The following is a 21,075-nucleotide window of genomic DNA, read 5'->3' on the forward strand; positions in this document are numbered from 1 at the left end:
ACTCTGCAACCTTCAGCTATTGGTACTCTGCTGACATCAGTCATGTGCATAGTCTCATGAGCTGCATGTGGCCTTTTTGAGAGATCAACTCCGGCCTCAGTTGTGTCATTTTCACACAAACATTATTTTTTTATTTTTATTTTTTTAACAAACAAGTGCTTTGGAACAGAGGATGTTTTGAAGATTTTATTCTTGGCATTCAGAAAAGGGTAAACACAATCTGCTGGCTTCTGACTGATAGCTAAAACCATAGGTTTGTTTTTGAAATGAATTTCCGGGCAAAAGATTAATCACTCTTCACCAGAGAGTGAAAAATTACTTTTGACTTGTGTATTTTAAAAAAAAAAGTCTGTATTACAGGGCAGGAGAGATAACATAATGATTATGTACAAAGACTCCTAAACCTGAGGCTCTGAGGTCCCAGGTTCAATCCCCAGCACCACCATAAACCAGAGCTGTTTAGTGCTTGGTAAAAAAAACAAAACAAACCCAACAACTACTAGAGAATGACCACCAGTCATTAAAAAGATATCCAGAAAGTGCATGTGACTATAATGTGGACAAATACCATATCTGCAGACCTGTTAAAGGATAACGTCTACCAAGGGAAGAGAAAAGCCAACCAACTGAAACTGTAGAGATGGGGGGGGGGGTGATTGGGGAACATATCAGAAAGGGCAGTGAAAAAACATGTTTGGTGGAGAAGAAAGGCAAGAGAATAAAATCTTTTTCAAGTCCCAAGAAGCTGGTAAGAATCTTGGCCAAAGGTATGGACAATAGAATAAGTCATTGTTAGGAGCTCAGTGGTATTCCGAAATTCCTATGTTGCGATTCTAACCCCCTAGGACCTCAGAATGGGATTCTGTTGGGAGATGGATCCTTAAATTAGGTGATTAAGGTAAAATTGGGTCACTAAAAAGAGCCTAATCCAATTTGACTGGCATTCGTTTTTTAAAAAATATTAAGTATCAATATTTATTATAATTACTCTTATTATTTATTTATAAAATGGAAATATTGACAAGACCATAGGATAAGAGGAGTGCAATTCCACACAATTCCCACCACCAGAACTCCATATCCAATCCCCTCCCCTAATAGCTTTCCTATTCTTTATCCCTCTGGGGAGTATGGACGCAGGATCATTATGAGATGCAGAAGGTGGAAGGTCTGGCTTCTGTAATTGCTTCTCCACTGAACCTGGGTGTTGTCATTCCATTAGGAAGCAGAAGTCATGACAAAAACACACCCAGAGATGAGACCACATGAAAACACTGGGAGAATGGACATTTCTAGCCAAGAAGAGAGACCTCAGGAGGAAGCAGCCCTGCCCACCGCATGCATGACCCTGGACTTCCATACTCCAGCACTGAGAGAACAACTGCCTGTTCTTCAAGTTGCCTGACTGTGTGATACATCAAGGCAGCCTTATTCATATAAGAATACATTAGTCAGCCACTACTCTCTGTACCCCCAGAACCAATGTGCTAGCCACCTGTCACTGCTCCACCAAGACTTCTCCCAGAGCGCCTCTTCTTCCCCAGATTCAAGCAGCATGTTAGCACAACTGTGAGTCCTTGACTTGATGACAGGCAAATACCTTATATCTAGTTAACATCTCAGAAATGGAAGTCAGAGCTCTTTGTATGCTAACAGGACTCTCTCATTGCCCATGAGTGCTCAGGAGACAGAAGAGAAAGGGGCTGGGTGGTGTCCTGGAAGCTGAAGTATCAGCCCAGGTATTTGGGGCACTGGCCAAGATCCTTATAAGCAGAGCAGGGCAGGCACTCAGCGAATTGAGAATGAACAGGCCTGTCCCACAGCTTCAAGATTTGGGGGAGCAGGCGAGGAAGGCTAGGTCTTAGACACTAGCTGTGAAGAGAAGGGGAGGGAGGACGTCTCTAGAATTTGTGACCCTTTAGTGCAGATGCCTGGATGCTCAGCTGTCCTCTATAGCTTGGGGGGAAAACTGTCTGTGGCTCTGGGACAGCAAAAGACTACTCTTTTCTGGGGGAATACCAGACAGCTTCCATAGTCAAAAGGCTCCCCTGCTCCCACAGAAACCCCCTGTGAGCTGGACACAGACACCTACCTAGGATCCACTTCTCGGTCAGGTACTTGACAGTGAGCTTCCTCTTCCCTCGGAAGGGTCCGATAAAGATGCTGGCCTGACGAGGGGCTCGAGCCACTTGTCCCCCACTCAGGAGAACAAGCTCCCACAGCTTGCTTTGGGGAGGGTTGCTGTCGGGGGTGATGAACATGGTGGGCTGGTCAGCAAACAAGGTTCCCTGGTATTTGTGCTCAGAGAGCTGGCGCTCTAGGCGGCAGAGCTGTGGAGAGAAGGGAGGGTCAAGCAGGTAAGTTCACCCAATTCACTTCATTTGTTGAGAAAGGACAGGGTCTTTTAAGTTCATTTGAGTACATGTATCCCCCTTTAGAGTGGACACTGATTTGAACATTGATGTTTTCTATGATCTATGAACAAAAGTTCAAGTAAGAAAGTTTTAAGTAAAGCAAAAACAAAACAAAAACAACAACAAGCAAACAAAACAAAACCTCAGAATTATTGCAAACCCTAAACAGAAATTATGACTTTTCCTTGACCTGAGAAACCAGTGACCCAGTGGTGTAATGTGTATATTATTATTATTTTTAATTTTTGCTGCCAAGGTTTTTGCACCTGCATAATTCCACCATTTCTGGTGGACTTTTTCTTTTTTTCTTGGAGGAGACACAACACAGCACTGTTCTGCCACTCACGAATATTGCCCCTTTTTAAGGCTAATAGTGCAGTTGAAAGAGTCCAAGGAGGGAGGTGGTTTATGGATAGTTTCAGAAATGGAGGTCAGGAGCGGGAAACAATTCAAGGGGTGGGAAAGGATGTACAGCTAGTATTCTGATAAAGCTGCCCCCTCCTGGAGGACAGGGACAAAAACCCAGTTATCCTTAATATTCCTTATATAACTGGCACATGTAAATAGGCTGTTTTTTAGGTGCAAAGAACCTGAAAGAGACACCGAGGGCAATCTATTGTCCACATTGTGAAGATTTTTGCTTGTTTCCCTATGGAGAGAATTGACCAGCCTCAGTCAGTGGCTCAAACAAGTGAAGGGTTAGGATGGGAGTTTTGTGGGAAAAGGGACCAAGTGGTCTGTGTCAGAAGTGTCACCTGGGGGCCAGGTGGTAGAGCACCTGGTTAAGCGCACATAATGTGAAGTGCAAGGACCCAGGTTTGAGCCCCCACTCCCCACCTGCAGCAGGACACCTCTGTCCTATCAAATGAAAAAAAAAAAAAAAAAGGCCACCAGAAGCAATGGATTCGTAGTGCTAACACTCAGACCCAGCAACTGGAGGCAAAAAAAACCCAACCAAAAGTGTCATCTGGAAGAGGTGGCAGGTAGGAAACGAGGCATATCTTAAAAAAAAAAAAAAAAAAGAGGCATATCTCATAAAATCTGAGAAGGAAGTCATTGTTCTTCCACTTTCCTAAGACTGTTGTTTTTAAGAAAAGAGAATCTTGCTATAAAATAGAGCTATAATATTAGGGGAACTGGTTCAAACCTACACTTAAATATGGTCCAAACTGAATTCTCTTCTCTCATCCCCAGATTCAAACTTTACAACATTGAGAGTGGCCTTGAACAGCTTCTTTGGGAGGCAAGTAAGTGGCCATAGGATTTGATGGTATGGATGTGGTTTCAGAGGTATGGACTATGCTCTTGGTTTAGGTACCAGCAGTGACCCTTGAGGCAGGCAGTGGGAAGGGTTGTTATTTACTTTTGGAAGTGATGCTACTGAGGCAGAAGCCACTAAAGGGCCAACTGTGGCCAGTGGAAGCTGGAGCTTCAGGGGAAACCCCACAGTCCAGACTGGGTTGCCATGTGGCCCTGCTACACTGAGAAGAGGGCAGGAAGGAATTTTTCCAAATTGATATGGTCACAGTTGAAAGACTGATTAGGAAAATTCAGTGATCAACCATTTCCTGATGTTAGAGACTGCTGTCTAGTCCAACTCCACCCATCTCTTCTTCTAAACAGTCTTTTTGGATACTCATCATGGACCATGCTAGGAAGGTCTAGATTTTGAGTTATATGAGACCAAATCTGGAATCATCTTTGGTCCTATGAATGTCTCTAAAACAAAACAAAAAAACCCCTTAATTCTTTTTTAAAAATTTTATTAGTGATTTAGTATTGATTTACAAAATTATATAACAGGGGTATAATTCCACACTGTTCCCACCTCCAGAGTTCTGAAGACCCAGTCCCTCCCTTGCAAGCCACAGCAGTTCTCCTAAGGCTGCAGACATGGGTTACCTATCATCTCTTCCCCTCCAAGCCACTCATGACCCTATTACTACATCCAAATGTCCCTCCCGTTTGCATCTTCTCTCTCCAGGTCCTGATGGAGCTGGAGTTCAGAGCCTTCTTAGGCTATTCCTCCTATCACTTCTCCCCTACTAGGAGTATGGATCAAAATTAATTTTGGGGTGCAGAAGGTAGGAGTTCTGGCTTCTGTAATTGCTTTTCCATTGGACATGGGGTTGGCAGGTCAATCCAAACCCCCAGCCTGTTTCTATCTGTAAGCTACACAAAAGGTTCATAGCAGGAATCTCTGACTGCCACAGCCAGGGCTCTTCTCATTCTAACTTTAGGAAGAAAAGTTTCAAATAAATACACTTAAAAGTCTACTTGGTGGTTATTTTCAGTGTCTTTTTAATCCCTTTTACAAGAGCAATGAACAACAATTGGTTCTAAAATCTAATGTGAAACATTTATTTCTTTTAATGAAGGATTTACTTACAGAGAGAGAGAGATAGAGAGACAGAGACAGACCAGAGCACCACCACTCAGTTCTGGCACAAGGCAGAGCTAACAGGTTTGAACCTACAGCTTCTGGGCATCAGGTGTACAAGCGGGTGTTCTAACATTGTGTGCTCGCTCTCTCCTAGGGACACTTATCAACATACTGTTCCAGCCTGCATGTTGCCAACTGCCAGAAAATACCTCTGGCTGGGGCCCAGGACATGCTCATAGCTGGTGGAGTACATGGTCTGGGGATGTTAAATGAGAAAGGGATGTTCCTTCTGGTTTTTTGCCAAAAAGAATAACTTCAGTAGTAGCCAGATGTATTTACACTGACCAAACAGTGTCTGCTCAAAATGATTAAAGATCATTTTAGAAATTGTAACTTTCACACAATTACAAAATGAACTTAAGACATTTTCATTTTATTTAATTCAGATGCTGTGGCTGGTTCAGAGGACAATCTGATGAGCACATCTGTAATTACCGAAATGAATGTGCAAAATGGACAATATAACCTACTTTTCCTGGGGGGGGGAATTCCCTCCACCAATAACTCACTTTATGTTCACAGAGAAGAATCGCTTTTCATGTTCAAGCCTGGTTGAAATTGACCTAAATCCCTTGATGAGAAATAAACATAACTCCCTGCCCTCCTCACGGCCTTGGTCTCATTCTTTAGCTACATTTAAGCTGAAACATGTTTTTTTCTATAAAAGTGTCTCTCTTTTGGCAAACTGGGAGTATGGACCGACCAGTCAACACCCATGTTCAGCGGGGAAGCAATTACAGAAGCCAGACCTTGCACCTTTTACAACCCACAATGACCCTGGGTCCATGCTCCCAGAGGGATAGAAAGTGGGAAAGCTATCAGGGGAGGGGGTGGGATATGGAGATTGGGTGGTGGGAACTGGGTAGAGTTGTACCCCTCCTACCCTATGGTTTTGTTAATTTATCCTTTCTTAAATAAAATTAAAAAAAAGTGTCTCTCTCTTTTCCTGTCTCTTTCTCTCCTTTTTCCTCTCTCTCTATCTAATAAATAAATAAATAATAATAATAATAAATAAATAGGAATAAACTGTGCAATCATAAAAAAAGAATTATTTGCACTGTACATGTAAGCCTTTTACAACTTAAGAGTTGTGAAAAATCTCCAGGGCCATAAAATTTAAAATAAAATAGTCTACAAATTCGTAAAGATAAACAGTCCCACAAAACACAAGCTTCTACTGAGGCTAGGAAGTCAGTTTAAAGTAAACTATGGTGCAAAGGTGATTTCCTAACTGCTTGATTCTGTAGCCTCTGAAATAAATAGCACATGCTGGGAGCCAGGTGAATCTGAGGTGGCAAGAAACATTCTGTTTTTCTCTGTGAAGGGAAATGATTATGACAAACACGCACATAGGAAGAAAATGAGTATGTACTTATGCATAAATGTAAGACAAGAAGGTGGAAGGCAGCACAGCATCTCTGCTGTCTGAGTCCTTGGATATAAGGGATAGGACTGGCAGAAAGGTCTAAATTAAGGTCAAAGAGCATTCACTATCTTCTGCAAATGATGCCATTTGTATCTTCAGAGAAAAAAAGAAAAAAGCTAAACAGATGGAGCAGAACTTAGGTCAGTGTTGGTATGCATGAGACCCCTTCTGTTTCATTTGGTTTAAATCCCCCCTGCTTAACACTATTCTATTTACATAACCACTTCATTCTATTTACATAACCGCTGTTAACAAGCACCTCCCTCCAGGGCATTGGTTCAATCCCCACTGTTTCATGATATGTTTTTGCCCCCCCCCCCCCCCGCTCCTTGTCACACCCTGATCCCTTCTTTATCACACCCTGATTTTCACCAGTCACTTTTCTCTCCACCCTCTCTATGTCACATCCTGTTTCCACCCTACTTGGGAAGTATATATAAAGACAGCATTATGAGTTTTAGAGTACTGTACTGTACCTTGAGTTCAGCTTAGCTCGTCTTAGATTGTGCTGTGTCCTGCATGAATAAAGAGATACTGCCTACAGCTCAACCATGAATCCCTGGTCGTCTGTTACCCACTTGTGAAGCCAGCCCGGTGAAAACAACATAACCAGTTGAAAACAACAGGTCAGAACCTTCTAGTTTATTCTATTGGCAAAGCAAAGCAGGACCAGGCTTCACCCAGTGTGTCTAACTTCAATGACTTCCAGTTATTTATCCTTGATTGACATGTAAACCTGTTGGGCATTACACCAGCTCCCATGCATTGCTTGATACTATGGCCTATTTACATAATCATTGTTTTGCCTGAAAGATCCCCACCCATGCCTGCAGGGTACACAAATCCTGCTAGCCTTCTACCTTCCCAGAGTGTCTTGTTTTCTCCACCCCCTTTCCTAGCCAATCCCATTCCCAACTTGCCACTTCCATTTTTACCCTAGAAAGTCTGCTGCTGTTCCTGGTTTCACTCTCTTTCTCTTCCGCATCCCGACCTGGAGAAGGGCTGACGTGCATAGCAGGAGGTGGCCATTTTGCTAGCTCCACGTGGCCTAAACCCGTTGTGCTCACACCCGACTCTGGGGTGTCTGCATCAATAAAGAATTGTATTACCACGCTGCCACGAGCTCCTTGTCTCTCTCTCCAGCGAAGCTAGCCCGGCATAAACCCCCATCATGGGAGGGCATTCAAGTTTCTTTTTTCCTTTTCTCTTTTTTTAAATTTAGTTATAAAAAGGAAACATTGACAAAACCATAGGATAAGAGGGGTACAACTCTACACAATTCCCACCACCAGAACTCCGTATCCCATCCTCTCCCGATAGCTTTCCTATTCTTTAACCCTCTGGGAGTATGGACCCAATGTCACTGTGGGATGCAGAAGGTGGAAGGTCTGGCTTCTGTAATTGCTTCCCCGCTGAACATGGGCGTTGACAGGTTGATCCATACTCCCAGCCTGCCTCTCTCTTTCCCTAGCAGGGTGGGGTTCTGTTTACTCCAGACCTGGTAACTAGATTTCAGTGGGAATCTGCTTTCCCCTCTAGTGAGGGCTTTTCTTGTATATCCCTCTTTGGTTCACTGACAGTTTCCAGTGGTTCTTGGGAGCCACATACAGAAGAGGAGATGCAAACCACTCAACCTGGAATTCTCATATTTGAAGAAACCAAAGCTCAGACACCAGTAAACAGTGGTGTCGGGTTTCGAGTTTAGGGGTCAAGCCTTAAGTCCTGGCCCTTTCCTTAACTTCATCTGGTTTCTACAGGTGGTCACGGAGGGACACCACTCATTCAGTAAAAGAATGCTTTCTCTCTGCAGATCTGAACTGTCAGATGAATTATGGTTTACTGAGTGATTGTCACCAGAGCTTAGCTCCTCTGGGTTGACTTTTTTAAAACAGAAACAGAACAACACTGAAGCTTCCCCCCAGTGATAGTACTCCCACGTGATGTTTTGGGCCTGAAAGTGTAGGTCACATGCATAGCAAAGTAGGCACTTCCCCTGGTGAGATATCTGACTAATTGAGTTATGGTACTAGTTGGCCAAAAATACCAGTAAGTCCTAAAATTCTATCCTAATTTTTTTTCCAGTTCCCTTTGCTAAATCTGTAAGCTTGCTAAAACTCAGAACCGTGTACCACAGAGAATCAATCTTTTTAAAAATATTTATTTCCTTTTGTTGCCCTTGTTTTTTTTTATTGTCATAGTTATTATTGTTGTTGTTGATGTTGCTGTTGTTAGATAGGACAGAGAGAAATGGAGAGAGGAGGGGAAGACAGAGAGGGGGAGAGAAAGATAGACACTTGCAGACCTGCTTCACCACTTGTGAAGTGAACCCCCTGCAGGTGGGGAGCCGGGGCTTGAACCAGGATTGTTAAATTGGTCCATGTACTTTGCGCCACCTGTGCTTAACCCACTGTGCTACCGACTGAATCACACAGAGAGCCAATCTTAAATGTTATCTGAACTTAAGAAAATGAACCGGGAGCCAGCTCTTTTCCATCACACAGTGAATTTTGCTGAGACACCCACTTTCACTGTGCTTTCTACCCATCCAGCATCCCTGCTTGCCAGCTTATCCCTCTACAGTGACATGCTACTTCTCAGTTCAAGGCCTGGAGTAAAAGCTGATGCCCTGGTGGTGGTCAACATGCTCTCTCCTTTCCTCCTGCAAACCCACCGCTGGCCCCACTTCACATAGAGGCCTGTGATCAAGTATGTGGCCTCCTTCCACTCATCCCTCTCAGCTGATTCTACTTCTTCTCTTGCTACATACTTTATCACTTTCTTTTTTTATTTATTTTTTTTTTTATTTTATTTTTTCCTCCTCCAGGGTTATTGCTGGGCTCGGTGCCTGCACCATGAATCCACCGCTCCTGGAGGCCATTTTTTTCCCCCCTTTTGTTGCCCTTGTTGTAGCTTCGTTGTGGTTATTATTATTGCCCTTGTTGACGCAATTCGTTGTTAGATAGGACAGAGAGAAATGGAGAGAGGAGGGGAAGACAGAGAAGGGGAGAGAAAGATAGACACCTGCAGACCTGCTTCACCGCCTGTGAAGCAACTCCCCTGCAGGTGGGGAGCCGGGGGCTCGAACCGGGATCCTTACGCCGGTCCCTGCGCTTTGCGCCACATGCGCTTAACCCACTGCGCCACCGCCCGACCCCCACTTTATCACTTTCTAATATAACTAGCAGTTCATTTTTTTATGGTTTATTTCCTGTTTCTCCTGCTAGAATCCAGGGCCAGAATCTTTGGTTTTGTTCAAGAATATATCTATGGAACCAATTGGGTAGTCAGGAAATCATGATGCACTTTTCTATGTAAAAATGAGTCATAACTTTCCCGACAACCCATACTACAATGACTATCACAGAGTAGGGGCCATTACAGTCTCTGACTCAGTGAACTGATCCAGCAACTAGGAAGCATGAGAGATTACAGAGATTAATATAACATGAGAGATTACAGAGATTAATATAACTTTTTTTTCTAGTTTCAGGAAAACTGTCTACTCCAGCTTGGGAAGCAGCTTCATTGGAGCAGAATTAGGAGAAATCAGGGCAGTAGTGACCAGACAAAAAATATTTTAACAGAAAAGGCAGGAGCCCAGGGGGAAATCTGCCCAGGGCTGCAGGACATTATGCTAACTGGAAGGAAGAAATGGAAGCAGAGTCACTCATTCTGGGGATGTACTGAAGTCTAGCAGAATTAACAAGGTGGGGACAGGAGCTGATGGCCCATGCAAAGAGACTGCTCCTGTCCCATAGCAACAGGTGGGCAAGGGTGGTCCAGAGCTGCTGAAACAGATCCTCAATGGGGGTAACAGGTGAAGCTGAGTGCTTGAGAACTGGAGTGAATACCTTGGGGTGCTTTGTGAAGGGCAGAAGGTCTAGGTTATTGGTGTCAGAAGGAAGAGATAGGAGACCTATGTGGATCTTGAGTGGAGAGTAAAAAAGAAAAAAGTAAAGGACAGGAAGAGAGGTGCTTTGGAACACTCTCTGATCTGGGGTGGGAGTGGGGTGCAGGATCAGGAGTGTGGGTGTCATAGGAGAAGGAATGCTCCCAGGGGTGCTGGGTCTAATGATCCCTGCCAGCTAACAGGGACACCAAGATGGGCTTTTTTCTACTCAATCTGTGTGAGGCTCAGAGATTCCAAGCTGTCATGAAAATACTCAGTAAAATATTTTTTGAAAGAGATAAAGGTTTTTTTTTTTTTAAATAAAAAATAATGGTTCTTAGTTCCTTGGAAATGGGTAAAAGATACAAAAGGCCTGAGGAATATAGAAATGGTTTTACAACATTCACTTTGGGGAAGGTGATATCCCTGCCTTCCCTGGAAAGGGGCACTTTCTATTTTACTTTATCTTTACAGAGCACTGCTCAGCTCTGGCTTACGGTGGTGCTGGGAGTTGAACCTAGAGACTTTAATTTCTCTGGCATGAAATAATTTTTGCATAACTAGTATGCTACCTTCCCAGCTCTAAGTGGCACTTTCTAGGCAAAGTGATATTCTAGCTTTTCCTTAAGAATGAAAGGGAAAGCCTGAAACCAGAGAGCCAAAAAGAGAGACACAACAGAGGGGAAAGAGATTGCAGGAAGGTGCTGACTTTGTCCTACTAGGAAGGCAGCAAGGAGCAGCTACCCACAACCTCCTGTGCTGATCCTACACTCTGAGTGCTGAAACAGAAGGGTGTTCTAACCACTGAGCACAACAAGACTGAAAGGTTTCATGAGTAAAGGTGCCTACTTGTGACTGAGCTTCCTCAGTTGTAGCTCTGTTCCTCAAACTTCTCAGGAACTCTCAGAACAGAGCCAGGGTGTCCTTGTAAGAGAGCGTCTCTTCAAGGCGTCATATTTCTTTCTTCCACTTTGATCATGCTCCAAATTAATGCATCAGTAAGTGGTTATAACACAGAACAGGTCCTTTGGTGGGTTCAGGGAATATAGTTAAGAGTGGCAACTATCTAACCAGCCCTATACCTTTAAAACTCACTCACTGAAGATGAAATATTCCAGCACTGAGATGGATCAAACCATCATTTCCCTACAAAGTGGAGGCCCTGTTATGACAATGGGCTACTCTCTTGTGGCACAAATTCATAGATGTGGCTTTTGCCAGGCAGGCAGTCAGCATAAGCAAACAAAAGTGAACAAGAACACAGTTTTTGTCATCAAAATCTTAGTACTAAGAAGATACATGTTTGAAACAGTGAGATGTGCTGTCCACTCTGATTAAGAGTTTTGACAGAGAAGTTTTCTAGGCTGTGTACCAGTGCTTATGAAGGGTTTGACAGAAAGAATCCTGTCTAAAATAAAATAAAATAAAATAAAAACAAAAAACAAATTAAAAAAAAAAGAAAGAATCCTGTCTCCATGCATAAGATAAGGCAGGAAGAAGTGGTTTTCTTGAGCAATCTCAAAAGAATGTAACCCCTAAATTACAGGCTATATTATATATCTGTATTTGTAATTTCATGATTATAAATTCAGATCCTTTCCACTACTCAGCTGGCAGTTCAGTAGGTCCTTTACTGGATGTTTATCTCCCTTAGTGACTACATCTTAATTTGTTTACCCTAAAAAAAGTTTAACCTTTTCCATGACTTTATCTACTGCCTGTTGACTTACTCTCTTGGACCTTCTATGTGCCTGGTCACCATCACAGGCCCCAACTGCATTAACACTGATCTTTGCCATCCTGTCTTGAGTGCTCCCCAGTGTGCAGCTGAAATAATGGCTACTCAGGGTATGCAGGTAGAACAGCATCTGGCAGATGCCTTCCTACTTGAAAACAGGCCCTGGCTTTCTTCCTAAGCCCTTTCTTTTCTGGTTCACCTTCCCTGGGCATTAGACCCTAAGAGCCCTCAAAGCCATCTTTGCCACTGCCAGCTCAGGCAGGAGCATTCCTGCTGACATTTGTAACCCACCAACTGATTTGTCCTCTGTGCCCCATGGCATGTCCAAAACTCAGCTTGGTCTCATTACATCAGCGTGCATGTAGTTAAGACTGCTTCATGCCAGAAACTCCTTTTTTTCCCTTTTTCCTACTGGCTTGATTTTATCATTTTATTTTGTTGTGATGGGGTCTCATATATGCTCAGTTTCATTGCTCCTTGCTATTTCCTCTAGTACCAATAGCACCTCCCATGCAACACTGGGGCTAGAACCTGGGCTTTGCATGTGGCAAGGTATTCATTTTACCCAGTGAATTATCTCTCTAACTTTAGGGGGACTGGTCAGTTTTATTTTATATATATTTTTGAGGGGGTTAATGCTTTACAGAGCAGTCACTGACATATGTGTACAATTTTACTATATACCAGGCCCCCAAAGTTTTCTTCCTCTCCTCCATCCCCTACCTTCCCAGAAATCCTTTGCTTTGGTGCAATATACCATGTCTAGACCATGCTTCACTTTGTGCTTTCCCTCTCCATCCCTACTTTACTAAGCCCCACAAATGGGTGAAATAATTTGGTATTCATCTTTCTCTTTTTGGCTTATCTGACTCAACATGATATCCTCAAGTTTAATCTAAGAGGATGCAAAAGAGACAACCTCATCATTAGCTGAGTAGTATTTCATCATGTATATATACACTACAATTTTTTTAGCTGCTCATCTGATGTTGGACATCTGGTTGCTTCCAGATTCTGGTGATTACAAACTATGCTACTATGAATACAAGTAGACACAGATCTTTTCTGATAGGTGCTTTTGTTTCCTTTGGTTAAATCCCTAGGAGAGGAGTTGTTGGGTTGTAGGGTAAGTCCATTCCTAGTGTTCCAATAAGTCTCCAAATTGCTTTTCATAATGACTGGACCATTTTCCACTTCAGCTTTGCAGGCAAGAAGTATCTCTCTTTTTTTTTTTTCACATCCTCTCCAACATTTGTCATTTCTGTCCTTTCTAATGAGTGGCATTTTAACTGAAATAAAGTGTTGTCTTTATTTGCATTTCTCTGATTTACAGTGGCTTTGAGCATCTTCTCATATATTGATTGACCCTCTGGATCTCTTCCTCGGTGAAATCTCTGTCCATGTCCTGGCCCCACTTTCTAATGAGGTTGGTTATTTATTTATTTATTTATTTTTGGTGATTAGTTTACTGAGCTTTTTACATATTTTGGTTATTAGCCCTTCGTCTGATGTGTGTTGTGTAAAGATCATCTCCCATGCTGTTACGTGTCTTTCTGTTTGGGTGGTGGTACCCTTTGCTTTACAGAAACTTTTCAATTTGATGTAGTACTATTGGTTTATTTTTGCTTTTGTTTTCTTTTCTATTGGATTTACTAGGCACTTCTGTGCACTTTAAGTTAATTTCACCCTTGAAGCAGCATCACACAGGGACAGTGCCACTACTGCAGATCCTAGAAAAACATGGGGGAGGGGGTTGGGTGGTAGTACAGTGGGTTAAGTGCACATGGCACAAAGCACAAGGACCAGCATAAGGATCCTGGTTTGAGCCCCCGGCTCCCCACCTGCAGGGGGGTCGCTTCAAAGGTGGTAATCTTTTTTTCTCTCTCTCTCTGTCTCCCCTTCTCTCTCAATTTCTCTCTGTCCTATCCAGCAACAACAACAGCAATGACAACAATAATGATAACAAGGGTAACAACAAGGGCAACAAAGTGGGAAAAAATGGTCCCCAAGAGCAGTGGATTTGTGGTGCAGGTACCAAGCCCCAGCAATAACCCTGGAGGAAAGAAAAAAAAAAAACATCAGGCACAGAGGAGGATCTTAGAGAGACACATGGCTGGATTGTGGAGGAGCCCTGGGATCTCACTCAAAGTTACATTAATTATTTATGAGCAAAAGAGCAGCCAGAGCCTTGCTCAGTTCTGGCATATACAGTGGCCAGGATAAAATCTGGGGCATTAGGCATGCAAGTCATGTGCAGAACAATCTTTCTGGCCTGCAGACTACATTCCTAATGACCAGAGAATACTTCACTGCAGCATTATTCACAATAGCCAAGGGCTGGAAACAACTTAAGTATCCCTTACAGATGAGTGGAAAAGATCTAGTAAATATACATAATGGACTACTGTTTGGCAATAAAGATGAAATCCTATATTTGCAATAATATAAAAGAAAATTGAGGAAAATAAGTCAAATAAAGACAAACACTATATGATTTCACTCATAGGTGGTATATAGAGAAAGTAAATGAATAATGATTTGTTTTGCTCTCAACAATTTTACTAGAAAGGGGACTGATATTGCCCTCTTTTATTTTGTTTTAATTTTAGTTTTGTTTTTTGATTAGCAAAAGCAGTAGTAACTTTTTTAAAAATTTTATATTGGCTTATAATGTTACAATATTTTAGGACAATAATTCCACCCCTGTAGGTATATATGCATATACAACTCACTTTCTCCACCATCAGAATTTTTGTACCATCACACCAGTTAGAATCCTCTCTCACTACCCTATGATCCTGCAATTCCTCTCCTGGGGATATATCCTAAGGAACCCAAAACACCCATTCAAAAAGATCCATGTACACATATGTTCTTGGCAGCACAATTTGTAATAGCCAAAACCTGGAAGTAACCCAGGTGTCCAACAACAGATGAGTGGCTGAGCAAGTTGTGGTATATATATGCACACACACAATGGAATACTACTCAGCTATTAAAAACGGTGACTTTACCGTTTTCAGACGATCTTGGATGGACTTTGAAAAATTCATGTTAAGTGAAGTAAGTCAGAAACAGAAGGATGAATATGGGATGATCTCACTCTCAGGCAGAAGTTCAAAAACAAGATCAGAAAAGAAAACACAAGTAGAACCTAAACTGGAATTGGTGTATTGCACCAAAGTAAAAGACTCTGGGGTGGGTGTCGGGGGAGAAAACCGGTCCTAGAAAAGGATGACAGAGGACCTAGTGTAGGTTGTATTGTTATATGGAAAACTGGGAAATGTTATGCATATGCAAACTATTGTATTTGCTGTCGAATGTAAAACATTAATTCCCCAGTAAACAAACTGAAAAAAAAAATCCTCTCTCAATCCCCATGCCCTATGATAACCACCATACTTTTCACAGAGTCTGAGAGTCAGCTTGTACTATATATGTATGTATTTTAATATTTATTTATTTAAAAAAATCTGGCACCTTTGGTGCCTCAGGCATTAGAGTCCTGCATAACCATTATATTATCTCCCCTGTCCAATAGTACTTTTTTTTAAAAAAAAAACATATTAATAAGCATTGATTTAGATGCCAGAATGAGAAGTTTGACGTTGGTTGATAGCTGACTACTTTGGCTAGTTTTCTTTACTTTTTTATGTTAATTTTTTAAATTTGTGATTAGTAGTAGTTTACAAGATTGTAAGATTACAGCATTTATATATCTATTTATATTTATATATTTCCATAAAACACCCACTACCAAAGTTCAGTGTCCCCATGCCCCACCTCTGAAGGATTAACCATCATAGTTTTCACAAGTATTAGAAATAGTTTGATGTTAAGTGAAATAAGTCAGCAATGGAAGGATAAATATGGGAATGATAGGGAGTCGGGCGGTAGCACAGCAGGTTAAGTGCATATGGCGCAAAGCACAAGGACCAGTGTAAAGATCCCGTTCGATCCCCCGGCTCCCCACCTGCAGGGGAGTCGCTTCACAGGTGGTGAAGCAGGTCTGCAGGTGTCTATCTTTCTTTTCCCCTCTCTCCATTTCTCTCTGTCCTATCCAACAATGACGACATCAATAACAACAACAATAAAAAAACAAGGGCAACAAAAGGGAAAATAAATAAATAAATAAAATATGGGATGATCTCATTCTCAGGCAGAAGTTGAAAAACAAGATCAGAAGAGAAAACACAAGCAGAACCTGAACTGGAGTTGGTGTATTGCACCAAAGTAAAAAACTCTGGGGTTGGTGGGTAGGGAGAATACAGGTCCAAAAATGATGACAGAGGACCTAGTGGGGATTGTATTGTTATGTGTAAAACTGAGAAATGTTATGCATGTACAAACTATTGTATTTACTGTCAAGTGTAAAACATTAATCCCCCAATAAAGAAATTAAAAAAAAATAGTTTGCTTCCTTAAGTTACGATATATATTCCATGGAATACTAGTATACAATAAAAAAAATAAAAAGATGATATTGTGTCCTTTGGGACAAAGAAGATGGAACTGGGGGTGATTATGTGTAGTGAACTAAGAGATGAAAGGTACTAGATGGTTTCACTAATATGTGGAATCTAGAGATCTGATGCACACGAACTTCAGGAAAAAAGACCAGAAGGAGGCAAACTGCTTCTAAGACTTATGAGAACTATGGTAGTTATTACCCCCTGTTCATACGGGACGCTGAAGACACAGAGAGGAAGCAGCTGGTCATGGGAGGTCACATGCAATAAGGCAAGGGGCCAGGGCTGGGAGCAGTGGCTAGCCCAAGGGATCTGCCCCTCTCCTGAGGTTCTTTGCCTCTCAAGTGTCCTCACACAGCACTGAGGGGCCCCTCCTACCTACCAGTCACCCCTGCTTCTTTCAATAGTCCTGTATGGGTGTCCTATTCTTAGTGGCTCTACTGGGGTACCTGATGGCTGATTGGTGAGTATACAGAGTTACAGGACTGTATATATATATATATATATATATATATATATATATATATATATATATATATATATATTATAGGAACATTTCAGTTCCCCCTCCTTTTTTTGAACTAGTTGCCTGGAAGACTAATCTATAACAGTATCCACCAGGCAGTTTTCACACAGTTTCGTGCTGTACCACTCATCTTTTCTCAGTCCCAGACATTTGGCTTGGTGCATTCACAAAACAGACTTCCTCCTCCTAGCCAAAGGCCAAGAGAGGAAGACAGGTAGAGAACCTTCAGGCCTCTGGGACTTAAAGGAGACATTATCACATCCTTAGAGGGTGCAGAGAATGTGCCTAATGTGATAAGCCCTTCATTACAGTAGAAGCAAAGTCTCAAAGGTGGGCTCCTATCCCTAATGATGGACAACTCTCACCACACACATCTGTATCACTTTAGAATTAGAAGCTCCAGGGCCCACAAAATAGCTCACTTAGACTTATGGCGTTGTGTACACACACACACACACACACACACACACACACACACACACACACACCTTCTCTGCCTTTCTGAAGAAAAGAAAAAAAAAAGGAAGCTACATTGTTGAATAACCTAACAGTGGCAGACAACACACACTTATGCCAGGAGCTCAGCAAACCAGTCAAAACAGTCTGAATGATCTCCAGAACCTTCATGATCTGGGCAGTGAAAGTCTCAGGTGAGAATGGGCTGCTAGTCACTGGAGTGTTTCACTTCTTGAAACATTTCTCAGGTATTATTTCCTATTTTGTGGAGATATAATTGACATAGAACTACCACTGGCTTTAACACCACAGTGTTTCAGAAATAAAAGTTGGGAGGAATCCCTAAGAACATATTCTCTCTCACCACAAAATCCACACATGGAGTAAAGGTAGAAGGATGTTGGAAGGGAGTCGGGCTGTAGCGCAGTGGGTTAAGCGCAGGTGGCGCAAAGCACAAGGTCCGGCATAAGGATCCCGGTTCGAACCCCGGCTCCCCACCTGCAGGGGAGTCACTTCACAGGCGGTGAAGCAGGTCTGCAGGTGTCTATCTTTCTCTCCTCCTCTCTGTCTTCCCCTCCTCTCTCCATTTCTCTCTGTCCTATCCAACAACGACAACAACAATAATAACTACAACAATAAAACAACAAGGGCAACAAAAGGGAATAAATAAAATAAAATAAATATTAAAAAAAAAAAAGAAGGATGTTGGAGGATCCCTGGGATTGGAGGCTGTCAGGGTTGCTACACCTGGCAATGTTCAGAATGATGGTTTTTCAACAGTGAAACTCCCACTAAGATAAGACCCATGATGTTGTAGGAATGAATGGAAGGAAAGGCTAGGCAGTGAGAGGTTTACTTTTGGAAGGCCTCTTCCTAAAATTCTTACTTTATGTAAAAAGTGACACACAGACATGAGCCTCTTTGTGTATCTGCCATGATAGAGGCCACTTCCAACTCAGTTGGAACTTAGCCCTCTCCTCTGCTTTCTGGGGCTGCAGATACTTTGGTGTTAGAACTGTGTACAGGCCAAAGGAAGAGTTTTTAAAAGCATTGTGTGGGTCTTTTAAAGGCTACATGAGCGAGACATACATAATCATCTTGGGAATCCACAAGTAATTTTAAAGCTGGGTTTCATGCCTCAGAGTTTGCAGGGGGGAAAGAGGTGGAGTGGGGGAGATCTACTGAAGCTGGAACACCATGGGGTTCCACTCTAGCCAGGCCACAACTTCCAACTACTCCAGCTTTCATCCTTCAACAGTCAAGAAAAAATACTTATGGAAATAAATCCTCGCTTTTTCCAGAGTTTGTGATTTGATCATTTAAAAAACTGTATGGTTCACTTACAAAAATACTAGAGCATGTCTAGTAATTATTACATAATTTCAAGAGTTGGGGCTTCTTTTCTTTTTTGCCTCTAGGATTATTGCTGGGGCTCGGTGCCTGCACTACAAATCCACTGCTCCTGGAGGCCATTTCCCCCATTTTGCTGACTTTGTTGTTACTCTTCATGTTGTCGCTATTATTATTGTTGTCATTGCTGCTATAGCTGTTGTTGTTTGATAGGACAGAGAGAAATCAAGGGAGGAGAGACAGAGAAGGGGAGAGAAAGACAGAAACCTGCAGACCTGCTTCACCGCTTGTGAAGTAACCCCCCTGCAAGTGGGGAGCCGGGGGCTTGAACAAGATCCTTATACTGGTCCTTGCACTTCATGCCATGTGCGCTTAACCTACTGTGCTACTGCCCAACCCCCCAAGTTTTTAAAAAATATTTATTTATTCCCTTTTGTTGCCCTTGTTGTTTTATTGTTGTTGTGGTTATTGTTGTTATTGATGTTGGATAGGACAGAGAAATGGAGAGAGGAGGGGAAGACAGAGAGGGGGAGAGAAAGACAGACACCTGCAGACCTGCTTCACCACCTGTGATGCGACTCCCCTGCAGGTGGGGAGCCGGGGTTCGAACCAGGATCCTTATGCCGGTCCTTGTGCTATGCGCCACGTGCGCTTAATCCACTGCACTATCACCCAACTCCCCAAGTTGGGGTTTCTAAGCAGAGTTTGGAAAACGGTTGCAAACCCACATCAGGGAGATGTTAAGATAGGGTTAGAAAGACTCTCTCTCCTCCTCTCCCCTGCCCCAAACACCCCATGGCAATGAATTCAGGCCATTTAGGGGCGTGGTGGGCTATCAGAGTGAAGCTCCCCAGATGAACCTAAGGGGCTTTGAGTTGACAAAATTAAAACAGTGTTTCTCAAACCAGAACCAGACTCGACATTTCAGCAAATGGAGCTTTAAACACCACCAACCCCAGACACTGTCCCTGAGTTAAAAGGTGTGTCTAGAAGCAGGAGTTGAGCTTCTTCCATAATGGCTAATGACAAGAATGAGTTAGAATCGCTTGGAAGGGTGGTAAGAGTTCTAAGGACCCAAGATGCAAAGAGAAATGGAGCAACTACTCAGCAAGTAGAGCAGCATCCTACCTTCATTGAGTCGTCTGCCAGAGAAGAACAAAGTATGAATGATACTGGTCTTACAAAGGTTAAGAGATGAGGGGAACTACATCATGAGAACAAACCACTTCACGGGTGTCACTTCAGTTGTTAAATGCAATAATCCACCTCACTAACAGATAAACCCACTTGTACCAGAAACACAGTCCTGTGATTTCCCCTGTGTCAATAACTCCGTGCCTGCCTTTCCTCTTCTACTATTGCAGGCCTGGTGTCTCTGACTCCACCTAGTTTTCCATCACTGGCTGCTAAGTCTGGGCAGGAGGAAGTCAGTTAGAGTCAGAGGCTCTTTGAAAGATAGAATCCCCTTCAGCGTGGGGCCTGACTAAGCCCAGCATTCCATCTGCTGCCCCTTCCCCAAATCCTGCCCAGGTCCAGCCTGTTACTTCTACCCACTTCTCTTAGGGTGCTCACTCTTCTAGGGCACTGCAAATGAACCCAGCTGGAGCAAACAGGAACCTCAGTTCCTGTGACAACTTCTTCTCTGTCCCTTTTGGTCTCTACATTTTTTCATGTGTGCTCTTGATGTGCTTGATGAGTGATCCTCCATTCTGGGCAAGAGGCAAATCTTCCCACTCCGGCTCTGGGTGGACAAGTTCTGGCTGTCTGGCCCAGGGAAGGCCCTCTCACATGGGCACAGATCTTGTTTATTAGAGAATGACCCACAATACCATAATGGTGTGGAGGTCGGTATTACAGCTAGCATTTGTTCAAAACCATATTTCTGGATTTTATTTTAATGGCACTTTTTGTTCCACTGGCTTGAATTTTCCAAGTTTGAGTTGGGCTGAGTTATGTTTTATGTCTTGTGTCTTATTTCCCACCTTCTTATGTGAGTTATTCTTTTATTCCTCATGCAAGCAAATAGAAGCAATTTTATCATTTCAAGATTTTAGGAACTTATTTTTCCTTCTACACACAAGGGAAAAAGGCATTCTCTGGAATCTTGTAATGCTTGGGAATTAGAAATTTGTTGTCAATATAGACCACCAAACTTACAAATGTTTAAACACTTTATAGAATTTTTGAAAGAAAAGAAAACTTATAATTTTGGATTCATTTTAATATATATATCAGATTATTTATTTATTTGTTTTACCAGAGCACTGCTAAATTCTGGTTTCTGGTGATGCTGGAAATACAATCCAAAAACTTCTGTGTCTCAGGAATAAAAATATATTTGTATAACCACTATCTCCTTAGTCC

The 21,075-nt window shown here is 42.4% G+C and overlaps 1 protein-coding gene across 1 annotated transcript in view; it reads right to left on the reverse strand.

Moving 5' to 3' along the window:
• The window catches only part of MCPH1 (microcephalin 1), a 260,272-nt gene that overhangs the window by 16,126 nt on the left and 223,071 nt on the right, over window positions 1-21,075 (reverse strand). Inside the window, exon 13 of the mRNA XM_016185613.2 lies at window positions 2,093-2,330. Within this exon, the coding sequence (XP_016041099.2) occupies window positions 2,093-2,330 (238 nt within the window). The remainder of the gene's footprint in view (window positions 1-2,092; window positions 2,331-21,075) is intronic.

This window comes from Erinaceus europaeus, chromosome 2, assembly GCF_950295315.1.
Source record: "Erinaceus europaeus chromosome 2, mEriEur2.1, whole genome shotgun sequence".
Taxonomy (NCBI): domain Eukaryota; kingdom Metazoa; phylum Chordata; class Mammalia; order Eulipotyphla; family Erinaceidae; genus Erinaceus; species Erinaceus europaeus.